The sequence below is a fragment of the Erpetoichthys calabaricus genome, chromosome 18 (assembly GCF_900747795.2).
Source record: "Erpetoichthys calabaricus chromosome 18, fErpCal1.3, whole genome shotgun sequence".
Lineage (NCBI taxonomy): Eukaryota > Metazoa > Chordata > Cladistia > Polypteriformes > Polypteridae > Erpetoichthys > Erpetoichthys calabaricus.
In genome coordinates this window covers 67,440,967-67,455,038 of record NC_041411.2, presented here as the reverse complement: position 1 = coordinate 67,455,038, position 14,072 = coordinate 67,440,967, and the positions used below count along the sequence as shown (strand labels likewise).

The 14,072-nt window shown below is 38.4% G+C and overlaps 1 protein-coding gene across 1 annotated transcript in view; it reads right to left on the bottom strand.

The window, feature by feature from the left end:
- Nucleotides 1-14,072, bottom strand: part of LOC114668304 (DDB1- and CUL4-associated factor 1-like) — a 76,313-nt gene that overhangs the window by 35,977 nt on the left and 26,264 nt on the right. Inside the window, exons 6-8 of the mRNA XM_028823968.2 lie at nucleotides 10,009-10,146; nucleotides 9,273-9,779; nucleotides 8,561-8,662 (exon numbers count right to left, since the gene is read on the bottom strand). Coding sequence (XP_028679801.2) covers nucleotides 8,561-8,662; nucleotides 9,273-9,779; nucleotides 10,009-10,146 — 747 coding nt within the window. The remainder of the gene's footprint in view (nucleotides 1-8,560; nucleotides 8,663-9,272; nucleotides 9,780-10,008; nucleotides 10,147-14,072) is intronic.

Here is a 14,072-nt window from a genome sequence, read left to right as displayed (position 1 = left end):
TGTATGTATATGTGTATATATATATATATATATATATATAATATATATATATATATATATATATATATATATATATATATATATATATATATATATATATATATATATATATATATATATATATATATATATATAATATAGTGGGGCAAAAAAGTATTTAGTCAGCCACCAATTGTGCAAGTTCTCCCACTTAAAAAGATGAGAGAGGCCAGTAAATTTCATCATAGGTACACCTCAACTATGAGAGTCAAAATGAGAAAAAAAATCCAGAAAAATCACATTGAATTTATTTGCAAATTATGGTGGAAAATAAGTATTTGGTCACCTACAAACAAGCAAGATTTCTGGCTCTCACAGACCTGTAACTTCTTCTGTAAGAGGCTCCTCTGTCCTCCACTCGTTACCTGTTTTAATGGCACCTGTTTGAACTTGTTATCAATATAAATGACACCTGTCCACAACCTCAAACAGTCACACTCCAAACTCCACTATGGCCAAGACCAAATAGCTGTCAAAGGACACCACAAACAAAATTGTAGATCTGCACCAGCCTGGGAAGACTGAATCTGCAATAGGTAAGCAGCTTGGTGTGAATAAATCAACTGTGGGACCAATTATTAGAAAATGGAAAACATACAAGACCACTGATAATCTCCCTCGATCTGGGGCTCCACGCAAGATCTCACCCCATGGGGTCAAAATGATCAAAAGAACGGTGAGCAAAAATCCCAGAACCACATGGGGGGATCTAGTGAATGACCTGCAGAGAGCTGGGACCAAAGTAACAAAGGCTACCATCAGTAACACACTACGCCGCCAGGGACTCAAATCCTGCAGTGCCAGACGTGTCCCCCTGCTTAAGCCAGTACATGTGTAGGCCCGTCTGAAGTTTGCTAGAGAGCATTTGGATGATCCAGAAGAGGACTGGGAGAATGTCATATGGTCAGATGAAACCAAAATAGAACTTTTTGGTAAAAACTCTACTCGTCGTGTTTGGAGGAGAAAGAATTCTGAGTTGCATCCAAAGAACACCATACCTACTGTAAAGCATGGGGGTGGAAACATCATGCTTTGGGGCTGTTTTTCTGCAAAGGGACCAGGACGACTGATCCATGTAAAGGAAAGAATGAATGGGGCCATGTATCGTCAGATTTTGAGTGAAAACCTCCTTCCATCAACAAAGGCATTGAAGATGAAATGTGGCTGGGTCTTTCAGCATGACAATGATCCCAAACACACCGCCCGGGTAACGAAGGAGTGGCTTCGTAAGAAGCATTTCAAGGTCCTGGAGTGGCCTAGCCAGTCTCCAGATCTCAACCCCACAGAAAATCTTTGGAGGGAGTTGAAAGTCCGTGTTGCCCAGCGACAGCGCCAAAACATCACTGCTCTAGAGGAGATCTGCATGGAGGAATGGGCCAAAATACCAGCAATAGTGTGTGAAAAACTTGTGAAGACTTACAGAAAACGTTTGACCTCTGTCATTTGCCAACAAAGGGTATATAACAAAGTATTGAGAGGAACTTTTGTTATTGACCAAATACTTTTTCCCACCATAATTTGCAAATAAATTCTTCAAAAATCAGACAATGTGATTTTCTGGATTTTTTTTTCTCATTTTGTCTCTCATAGTTGAGGTATACCTATGATGAAAATTACAGGCCTCTCTCATCTTTTTAAGTGGGAGAACTTGCACAATTGGTGGCTGACTAAATACTTTTTTGCCCCACTGTGTGTATATATTATATACATACACACATATATACAGTGCATCCGGAAAGTATTCACAGCGCATCACTTTTTTCACATTTTGTTATGTTACAGCCTTAGGCCAAAATGGATTAAATTAATTTTATTCCTCAGAATTCTACACACAACACCCCATAATGACAACATGAAAAAAGTTTACTTGAGGTTTTTGCAAATTTATTAAAAATAAAAAAATTGAGAAAGCACATGTACATAAGTATTCACAGCCTTTGCCATGAAGCTCAAAATTGAGCTTAGGTGCATCCCGTTTCCCCTGATCATCCTTGAGATGTTTCTGCAGCTTAATTGGAGTCCACCTGTGGTAAATTCAGTTGAATGGACATGATTTGGAAAGGCACACACCTGTCTATATAAGGTCCCACAGTTGACAGTTCATGTCAGAGTACAAACCATGCATCAAGTCAAAGGAATTGTCTGTAGACCTCCGAGACAGGATTGTCTCGCGGCACAAATCTGGGAAGGTTACAGAAAAATTTCTGCTGCTTTGAAGGTCCCAATGAGCACAGTGGCCTCCATCATCCGAAAGTGGAAGAAGTCCGAAACCACCAGGACTCTTCCTAGAGCTGTCCGGTCATCTAAACTGAGCAATCGGGGGGGGGAAAGTTCTTAGTCAGGGAGGTGACCAAGAACCCGATGGTCACTCTGTCAGAGCTCCAGAGGTCCTCTGTGGAGAGAGGAGAACCTTCCAGAAGGACAACCATCTCTGGGGTAACCGTTGATTGTAATCTGAATTTTAAATCGCATATTAATCAGATCACTAGGACAGCATTTTTTCACCTAAGAAACATAGCAAAAGTTAGACCTCTTATATCATCGAAAGATGCAGAGAAATTAGTTCATGCGTTTGTTTTCAGTCGGCTAGATTACTGTAACGCACTCCTCTCAGGACTACCCAAAAAAGACATCAATCGTTTGCAACTAGTGCAGAATGCAGCTGCTAGAATCCTTACCAGGAAAAGAAAATCCGAACACATTTCTCCAGTTTTGATGTCACTACACTGGTTACCTGTGTCATTCAAAATTGACTTTAAAATTCTGCTTATGGTTTATAAAGCTTTAAATAATCTCGCCCCGGCTTACATATCGGAATGTCTGACACCTTATATTCCAAATCGTAACCTCAGATCCTCAAGTGAGTGTCTCCTTAGAATTCCAAGAGCAAAACTTAAAAGAAGTGGTGAGGCGGCCTTCTGCTGTTATGCACCTAAAATCTGGAATAGCCTGCCAGTAGGAATTCGCCAGGCTAATACAGTGGAGCACTTTAAAAAACTACTGAAAACACATTATTTTAACATGGCCTTCTCATAACTTCACTGTAATTTAATCCTGATACTCTGTATATCTAATTCATTATAATAACTATTCATTCAAAATCTGTACTAACCCCTACTCTCTCTTCTGTTCCCTTTTCCGGTGTCCTGTTGGTGGTGGCGTGCGCCACCACCATCTACCCAAAGCACCATGATGTTCCAACAATGATGGATGGATTAAAAGCCAGAAATCTGTATGACCATCAGCATCAAGTGACTCCGTGAAAAACCGAACTACAAAGAGGACTATTTCATTTATGTTAGGTAGAATGCCCAAAGGGGACTGGGCGGTCTCGTGGCCTGGAACCCCTACAGATTTTATTTTTTTCTCCAGCCTTCTGGAGTTTTTTTTTGTTTTTTCTGTCCACCCTGGCCATCGGACCTTACTCCTTAATATGTTAATTAATGTTGTCTTATTTTAATTTCTTATTTTGTCTTTTATTTTTCTTCTCTCCATTATGTAAAGCACTTTGAGCTACTTTTTGTATGAAAATGTGCTATATAAATAAATGTTGTTGTTGTTGCAGCAATCCACCAATCAGGCCTGTACGGTAGATTGGTCAGACGGAAGCCACTCCTTAGTAAAAGGCACATGGCAGCCCGCCTGGAGTTTGCCAAAAGGCACCCGAAGGACTCTCAGACCATGAGAAAGAAAATTCTCTGGTCTGATGAGAAAGATTGAACTCTTTGGTGTGAATGCCAGGAAACCTGCCTGGAGGAAACCAGGCACCACTCATCGCCAGGCCAATACCATCCCTACAGTGAAGCATGGTGGTGGCAGCATCATGCTGTGGGGATGTTTTTCAGTGGCAGGGACTGGGAGACTAGTCAGGATAAAGGGAAAGATGATTGCAGCAATGTACAGAGACATCATGGATGAAAACCTGCTCCAGAGCACTCTTGACCTCAGACTGGGGCGACGGTTCATCTTTCAGCAGGACAACGACCCTAAGCACACAGCCAAGATATCAAAGGAGTGGCTTCAGGACAACTTTGTGAATGTCCTTGAGTGGCCCAGCCAGAGCCCAGACTTGAATCCGATTGAACATCTCTGGAGAGATCTTAAAATGGCTGTGCACTGACGCTTCCCATCCAACCTGATGGAGCTTGAGAGGTGCTGCAAAGAGGAATGGGCGAAACTGGCCAAGGATAGGTGTGCCAAGCTTGTGGCATCATATTCAAAAAGACTTGAGGCTGTAATTGCTGCCAAAGGTGCATCGACAAAGTACGAGGGGGGACCCAAAAATAACTGGAAATATTTTTAAAACGTGTTTAATTTAATTTTCTGTACAAACTACAATTAAGTCTCCTTCAAAGTACTCTCTATTGGCGGAAATACAGTATACTTATCTAACCGTTTGTTCCATTGTTCGAAACATTTTTTAAATTCGTCTGAAGTAATGCCCATTAATGCTCTGGTTGTTTCTTGTTTTACCTCTTCGACGTCAGCAAAACTACTTCCTTTCAAGTCTTTTTTCATCCAAGGGAACAAAAAGAAATTACACGGAGCTAAATCCAGTGAGTAGGGTTGGTGGTTCAGGGTTGTCATACCGTTTCTTGCCAAAAATTGGTGAATGCTGAGAGCAGTGTGAGATGGGCGATTGGTTCTTTCATCATGACAACGCTCCGACTCCCACAAATCAGGGCGTTTCCTTCTCACACTGTTGCGCAACCTACTTTTACAAAAAAATTCACTGAACACAAGCACAACCTTCCAGACTGATGGCGCTTGGCAGACTGACTTGTGAGGAGTGTAACTAGATCGCCCTAGCGGCCCAACCACATATTACAAGTACCAACCTAACAACAACAAAATTTCGGTTATTTTTGGGTCCCCCCTCGTATTGAGCAAAGGCTGTGAATACTTATGTACATGTGATTTCTCAGTTTTTATTTTTAATAAATTTGCAAAAACCTCAAGTAAACTTTTTTCACGTTGTCATTATGGGGTGTTGTGTGTAGAATTCTGAAGAAAAAAATGAATTTAATCCATTTTGGAATAAGGCTGTAACATAACAAAATGTGGAAAAAGTGATGTGCTGTGAATACTTTCCAGATGCACTGTATCTCCAGTGTCTGTGTCAATACAGTACTTGTACAGCATATTAAATTAGCAGTAGGGCACTAGTCTGACAGGATGTCTTATTTCTTTAGAATAACATATTTAGCAATACTAAAACACCAATTGTAATTATTTTACTGTAATGATTTTTAACAAATATTCTGGGAAAAAAACTCATTGCAGTCATTTGTTTATTCCCTTAACTTAATTCTCCTAAGGGGGCACATCAGTTTGAAAGGTGGCACAATACATTCATTGAACAAATACATGTCAATAAACCTACTGTTTCTCTTCTATGGGTGCTAATGTCTTTAATATGTTAGTAGGTACACTAGTATGGAAAGACATTTTACATTTAACGCCTTTCTCCAAGTGGTCATAATTATATTCTTAGTCCAACAAAATAAGGATACGTAAAAATAGCATATTGTGTAAATAGAATTTAACCTTGTTATATATTTTTGACTTGCGCAAAATGACAATATGAATACTATACAAAATTTATTTACAGTAATCCCTCCTCGATCGTGGGGTTGCATTCCAGAACCCCCCACGAAAGATGAAAATCCGCGAAGTAGAAACCATATGTTTATATGGTTATTTTTATATTGTCATGCTTGGGTCACAGATTTGCACAGAAACACTGGAGGTTGTAGAGATACAGGAACTTTATTCAAACACTGCAAACAAACATTTGTCTCTTTTTCAAAAGTTTAAACTGTGCTCCATGACAAGACAGAGATGACAGTTCTGTCTCACAATTAAAAGAATGCAAACATATCTTCCTCTTCAAAGGAGTGCGTGTCAGGAGCAGAGAATGTCAGAGAGAGAGAGAGAGAGTGAGAGAGAAAAAAGCAAACAATCAAAAATCAATAGGGCTGTTTGGCTTTTAAGTATGCGAAGCACCGCCGGACAAAGCAGCTGCAAGGAAGGAAGCAATGTGAAGGTAGTCTTTCAGCATTTTTTAGAGGAGCGTCCGTATACTCTAGGCCAGTGTGCGAACAGCCCCTCTGCTCACACCCCCTCCGTCAGGAGCAGAGAATGTCAGAGCAAGAGAGACAGAGAGAGAAAAGCAAACAATCAAAAATCAATATGCGCTGTTTGATCTTTTAAGTACGCGAAGCACCGTGCAGGAAGCATGTCGCTTGACAAAGCAGCTGCACTGAAGGGAGCAATGTGAAGATAATCTTTCAGCATTTTTAGACGAGCGTCGTACCATCTAGGGGTGCGAACAGCCCCCCTGCTTACACCCCCCTCCGTCAGGAGCAGAGAATGTCAGAGAGAGAGAGAGAGAGATAGAGAGAGAGAAAAGCAAACAATCAAAAATCAATACGTCCTGTTTGATCTTTTAAGTATACGAAGCACCATGCGGAAAGCATATCGCGTGACAAAACAGCCATATGTAAGCCCAGCAAGGAAGCGAGTAATGTGAAGGTAATCTTTTAGCATTTTTTGAGGAGCGGCTGTATCCTCTAGGGGTGTGAACAGCCCCCGTGCTCACAAAATATTTGAGGAGTTTTATTTAATACGTAATACGCGCTCTGGTTGGGTAGCTTCTCAGCCATCTGCCAATAGCGTCCCTTGTATGAAATCAACTGGACAAACCAACTGAGGAAGCATGTACCAGAAATTAAAAGACCCATTGTCCGCAGAAATCCGCGAACCAGCAAAAAATCTGCGATATATATTTAAATATGCTTACATATAAAATCTGCGATAGAGTGAAGCCGCGAAAGTCAAAGCGCGATATAGAGAGGGATTACTGTATAATGAAACTCATGATATAGACAATGGAGAAACTCTTCTCATTCACTTTAACAGAGCTTTCAATTTGAGATGTCTGCAATTATTTTCTGACTGCAGTGAAGTTTTGTTTACATTTTCAGTCTTGTATTAAATGAAGTTTTAGTAATGAATAATTACATTTTCACCATGTAATAAATTTAAACATATGAAGTAAATTTCAAAATCTGAAATTCAGACTTTGTCAAGTCAAAATATAATTACAAATATCAATAACAGAAGTAAAGGGGAAAGTTCAGTCAATATACATTAGGCAAAATACATTTAAAGATGTCTCAGAAAATAAACTTTAAACTAGAAATACAAATGAAGTCAGTCATCAAAACAATTAGCACCAATGAAACAGTTTTAGCACAAGATATCAAATGTTAAAACAGGGTGTCTAACATGTCATAATGGCTTCAACATCTAATCAGAATACCTTTAATAAAGAAATGCCTTTTAAAAGTCAAGTTCTGAAACAATGCATGTGATGCTAAAAACAAAACAGAATTTTTATTCGCCTTGTCTCATGTGCCTCACATAAACTTTGTGTTGTGAAATATAGAATGACCCAGTAGAGGTTTGCCAGGACTAGTAAATGCTTGCACTGTACATGATCTTTTCAGTATATTGATGTCTTCACAGCTGCTAAACCATGGGAGCAAGACATAACCCTTGACTACCCCCTGACCATATGAAGTGAGGTCTGACTTTGCAATGCTTTCAATGCTAATTATGGAAAAAAAATAGAAGCTGAGGCCATTAGGCCAAAAAATAAATAAATAAAACAATGTAGTTTCTAAAATAAATAGCCCCACTCAAGAAACTATGAGCACAGTCATTGGCATTGTTTTTGCAATGAAAATTAAAATTATATTACAAAATTAAACTTGTAGATATAACAACTGTATATTTAACTTATTAGGTAGGGATGCATGCTTTTAACTTAGTCACAAAAGGATTAACCTATCATCAAGAAAAAATGTGTTTATGGGTTACAATTGGGGTTGATGCTCCAAAAGAAAAATATCTTGCACTATAAGATATGTACTAGACTACTTTCAAACTCAGTAGATGAACAAAACTGACAGCTGCACAATGTACAAGAAAATGCAATATATTAGCTCTGTTTACAGTTAAAATAATTACATAATGCAGTACTACATTGTTAATATGATATTAGCTTTAGCTGAGCTTCCTTTGTTTTCAGTATTGTTACGGATTTAGACATTTTCAAATTGAGCCAAAACTAAAATTGTTTTTTTCTTGATCTACGCTAATAATTTTCAAGATGTGAGCACTTATCTACAATACTCTGAAAACAAATATTTTAGTTTACATGATGAAAATATTTAAGTCTTGTGATGCCAGCTTTCACAATTCACACACTCTTGTGTCTTACCCTCAGAATGACTCTTTTTCTTGCAAGTCAAAATCAAACTTAAAATGAGCTTTACCTTGATTTATATTTTTACATTTCTGGTACCTAGTTATGCTTAATAATATTTAAAACAAACACATTCCACAAACATGATATAGTATACTGTAAGTAACGTAACAAGCTATTTTCAAATAAAGTACTGAAATGTACCAAGATTAAATCAAATGCCTTAAACAAAGAAACTAAATAACTTACCTTTAATGCTTCAAAGGTAAGCTGGACATCATTGGTTTGCTTTAGATCAATATAATACATTAACAGCTCCCGAGCACCAAGTTGCATAAATACAGCTAGCAACTATATATAGGGAGAAAGTAAAATAATAAATAAATACAAAGTTAGTATGCATATTAAGGACTAGACTAGAAGGGAGAGGGAGAAATATCAAAGCATAAAGAAATGCTGCTTGTACACTGTTATTACACTGAGAGGCTAGACTAAGTGGTTTAGAAAATTTAACTCCATCTTCGAAGTAGATTTTGACAAGGTGTTTAACGCAGACTAAAAACACAGCCCGCCCCCAAGTTGTTTGGGATTGTCAAATTCTATCCTAAAACCAAGCCCCTCATCTTATCAAGTGAAAGAATATTTCCTTAGCTCACACATCCCAAATATTCTTTAACAATGCATGTTCAATTCATAATAGCTTTAAATTTCCTTGAAATCGATTAAATACGTAGAACCCCAAAAAATTAAGCTGCATTTTAAATCAAATAAGCTCCATGATTATGCTGAATAAAGTATCATTTTATGAATATGCAATGGACTTATTAATGGGTCACTCAAAGGCTAATTTAAAAATAAAGTACAAATACTTCTTGTTAGACTATTTCCTCCTCGATGTTATTTAGTACAACAAATTACATTTCAACAAAATTTTCAAATGTTCATGAGACTGAATAATTACCTCTTGGTACTCGCCCAATGGCGTGAGATACTGGAGAATAAACCTCTGCTCTATAGCAGGAGTTAAAGGATAAAGGTGATAGTTCGTACCAATAACCCATGGAGACATTTCAGACCAGCTACTATTAGACAATTCATTAAACACCCTGTCAGGCTCTGGTAGAGAAAAGTTCAATTTCTGTTTTGCTTTCCTTATTCCATCTTTCTCAATTTTTTTTTCAATTTTCTCTTTTTTGCCATCACTTTCATCATGAGCAGTTTTATTGGCTGAATTGACTCTGCTGCTAGTTTGATGAGTGGAATTAAGATGAAATGACACATCATGTTCTTCGGGGTCTTCCTTGTTTTCAATCAGTGATGGTTCTCCAAAACCAATATCTACAGCTTCTTCATCCAAAGGAAGCAAGGGTTCACCAAGCATCTTTCTGGGGCTTGGACGTTTGAACTCTTGCTTGCATTCCATGTCTCTCTCCTGAAGTTCTCGTAATCGCTGTAGCATAAGTGGGACCTGTAAGATTGATTTAATTTCACTCAATATTCTCAAAAAACTACACTTTCAAACAAATATTAAAAAAGTCAATGTAGTAATACAGGAATTTTCAGAAGAATCTATGAATAAATTGCACCTGTTTAAAGATTTATGTAAAAAAGAAAAAACAAAACCAGATTAGGCTTTAGGATTTTTTTTTTAACATATTAAAAATAGTTAGGAGCACAGTGAGGACTGACATATTTACCAACAGTAAGTTCTCTTCCCTGCAGTTGGTTGCTATATCTTGATTCTCCATAGCTCCAGCTAGTAGCCCTGTGGCATAAGTTCTCAAAGGCTGTTCTGCTTCTCGTGCCCATTTAAAAAGTTTTTCAACAATTCCCTCCTAAAACAAAATTCAATAAGTACATTAAGATGTTGTGTTATTCTACAAAAAATGCACTGTTGAAAAAAGTTTGAATATGAATGAAACAATGTCTTCACCAATAACTTAAATATATTACTTTGAGTCAAGTATGTTTTTAAAGTATATACAGTTGTGCTTGAAAGTTTGTAAACCCTTTAGAATTTTCTATATTTCTGCATAAATACGACCTAAAACATCATCAGATTTTCACTCAAGTCCTAAAAGTAGATAAAGAGAAACCAGTTAAACAAATGAGACAAAAATATTATACTTGGTCATTTATTTATTAAGGAAAATGATTGAATATTACATATTTGTGAGTGGCAAAAGTATGTGAACCTCTAGTATTAGCAGTTAGTTTGAAGGTGAAATTAGAGTTGGGTGTTTTCAATCAATGGGATGACAATCAGGTGTGAGTGGGCACCCTGTGGTATTTAAGGAACAGGGATCTATCAAAGTCTGCTCTTCACAACACGTTTGTGGAAGTGTATCATAGCACGAACAAAGGAGATTTCTGAGGACCTCAGAAAAAGAGTTGTTGATGCTCATCAGGCTGGAAAAGGTAACAAAACCATCTCTAAAGAGTTTGGACACCACCAATCCACAGTCAGACAGATTGTGTACAAATGGAGGAAATTCAAGACCACTGTTACCCTCCCCAGGAGTTGTCGACCAACAAAGATCACTCCAACAGCAAGGCGTGTAATAGTCGGCGAGGTCACAAAGGATGCCAGGGTAACTTCTAAGCAACTGAAGGCCTCTCTCACATTGGCTAATGTTCATGTTCATGAGTCCACCATCAGGAGAACACTGAACAACAATGGTGTGCATGGCAGGGTTGCAAGGAGAAAGCCACTGCTCTGCAAAAAATACATTGCTGCTCGTCTGCAGTTTGCTAAAGATCACATGGACAAACCTGAAGGCTATTGGAAGAATGTTTTGGGGACGGATGAGACCAAAATAGAACTTTTTGGTTTAAATGAAAAGCGTTGTGTTTGGAGAAAGGAAAACACTGCATTCCAGCATAAGGACCTTATCCCATCTGTGAAACATGGTGGTGGTAGTATCAGGTTTTGGGCCTGTTTTGCTGCATCTAGGACAGGACGGCTTGCCTTCATTGATGGAGCAATGAATTCTGAATTATATCAGAGAATTCTAAAGGAAAATGTCAGGACATCTGTCCATGAACTGAATCTCAAGAGAAGGTGGGTCATGCAGCAAGACAACGACCCTAAGCACACAAGTCGTTCTACCAAAGAATGGTTAAAGAGGAATAAAGTTAATGCTTTGGAATGGCCAAGTCAAAGTCCTGACCTTAATCCAATCGAAATGTTGTGGAAGGACCCGAAGTGAGCAGTTAATGTGAGGAAACCCACCAACATCCCATAGTTGAAGCTGTTCTGTACAGAGAAATGGGCTAAAATTTCTCCAAGCCAGTGTGCAGGATTGATCAACAGTTACCGTAAATGTTTAGATGCAGTTATTGCTGCGAAGGGGGGTCACACCAGATACTGAAAGCAAAGGTTCACATACTTTTGCCACTCACAAATATGTAATATTCAATCATTTTCCTTAATAAATAAATGACCAAGTATAATATTTTTGTCTCATTTGTTTAACTGGTTTCTCTTTATCTACTTTTAGTACTTGAGTGAAAATCTGATGATGTTTTAGGTCATATTTATGCAGAAATATAGAAAATTCTAAAGGGTTCACAAACTTTCAAGCACAATTATATTATTTTCCTTAAATTCTATCAAATCAAAATTGACTACATTACTTGTTTAGTAAACAGAAACAACTCTTGATATTTTAAAATCATTACTTTAATCATTAATTTGTACCAATTTCTTGATAAAATTTAGTTACTATTGAACATCAACAAATAAAACTGAGTAGAAAGGGTACAGTTTGTACAGAACTTTTAAAATATCGTTTACTTAGTTGTGCTATATAATATATAAATTACTGTTCCCAAAAGCAAGGCACTCATTTCCAATACGTATATTCAGCTATGTAAATTAAATGTGATATTACCACTGTATATCCAACACATTTAAAAGTAACTTCATATGCAGCATTTTAATGATCCAGGAAGTTTTGTTTTTTTTTTAAAACTCGTAAACAGAAAATTTCAAATCACAGTACTAGCGAAAACAACGCAATCTCCTTTTTTTCAAAAAACACACCAGAAAAAGAATTTCATTCAGCATATCACCTACACTTAAGCAGGTACCTCCCGGGCTATAAAGGCCATCAGGCCAACAACCATTACCACTGCAGTGTTTTTAGTACAATGAGGTACACAGAATTTGAAAAGAGTTTTGCCACATAATTTAAAAAAAAAATTGTAAATCCCCCAGTGATCCCAGTTTGACTGCCTTTTTTAAGTGATTTGTTTTTCAGAATAGTGACACACATAATTTTCACAAGTATTGGCCATGTTGTTAGTGCATATGCACCGCAAGTTGGGTGTGCAATGGGTGAGAAAGAAGATTTTTGGAGTGAGTTGGATGAAGCGATGAACAGTGTACCCAAGGGACAGAAAGTGGTGATTGGAGCAGATTTCAATGGGCATGTTGATGAAGGGAACAATGGAGACAAGGAGGTGATGGGTAGGTATGGTGTCAAGGAGAGGAATGAAGAAGGTCAGAGGATAGTGGATTTTGCCAAAAGGATGGACATGGCTGTAGTGAATATGTATTTTAAGAACAGGGAGGAACATAGGGTTATGTACAAGAGTGGAGGAAGATGCACACAGGTAGATTACATCCTATGCAGAAGAGTTGATCTGAAGGAGATTGAAGACTGCAAAGTGGTGGCAGGGGAAAGTGTAGTTAAGCAGCATAGGATGGTGGTCTGTAGGATGACATTGGAGACCAAGAACAGGAAGAAAGTGAGGGCAGAGCCAAGGATCAAATGGTGGAAGTTGAAAAAGGAAGACTGCAAGGTTGAGTTTAGCAAGGAGGTGAGACAGGCACTGGGTGGCAGTGAAGAGTTACCAGACAGCTGGGAAACTACAGCAGATGTAGTAAGGGTGACAGCAAGAAGGGTGCTTGGCGTGACATCTGGAAAGAGGAAGGAGGAAAAGGAAACCTGGTGGTGGAATGAGGAAATACAGGAGAGTATACAGAGGAAAAGGATGGCAAAGAAGAAGTGGGATAGTCAGAGAGATGCAGAAAGCAGACAAGAGTACCAGGAGATAAGGCACAAGGTGAAGAAAGAGGTCGCAAAGGCTAAAGAAAAAGCGTATGATGAGTTGTATAAGAGGTTGGACACTAAGGAGGGAGAAAAGGACCTGTACCGATTGGCTAGACAAAGGGACCGAGCTGGGAAAGATGTGCAGCAGGTTAGGGCGATAAAAGATAAAGATGGAAACGTAATCACAAATGAAGAGAGTGTGTTGAGCAGAAGGAAAGAGTACTTTGAGAGGCTGATGAATGAAGAGAACGAGAGAGAGAAGAGGTTGGATGAGGTGGAGACAGCAAATCAGGAAGTACAACGGATTAGCAAGGAGGAAGTAAAGAGAGCTATGAAGAGGACGAAAAATGGAAAGGCCGTTGGTCCAGATGACATACCTATAGAAGCATGGAGGTGTTTAGGAGAGATGGCAGTGGAGTTTTTAACCAGATTGTTTAATGGAATCTTGGAAAGTGAGGGGATACCTGAGGAGTGGAGAAGTAGTGTACTGGTGCCAATATTTAAGAATAATGGAGATGTGCAGGACTGCAGTAACTACAGGGGAATAAAATTGATGAGCTACAGCATGAAGTTATGGGAAAGAGTAGTGGAAGCTCGGTTAAGAAGTGAGGTGATGATTAGTGAGCAGCAGTATGGTTTCATTCCAAGAAAGAGCACCACAGATGCAATGTTTGCTCTGAGGATGTAGATGGAGAAGTTTAGAG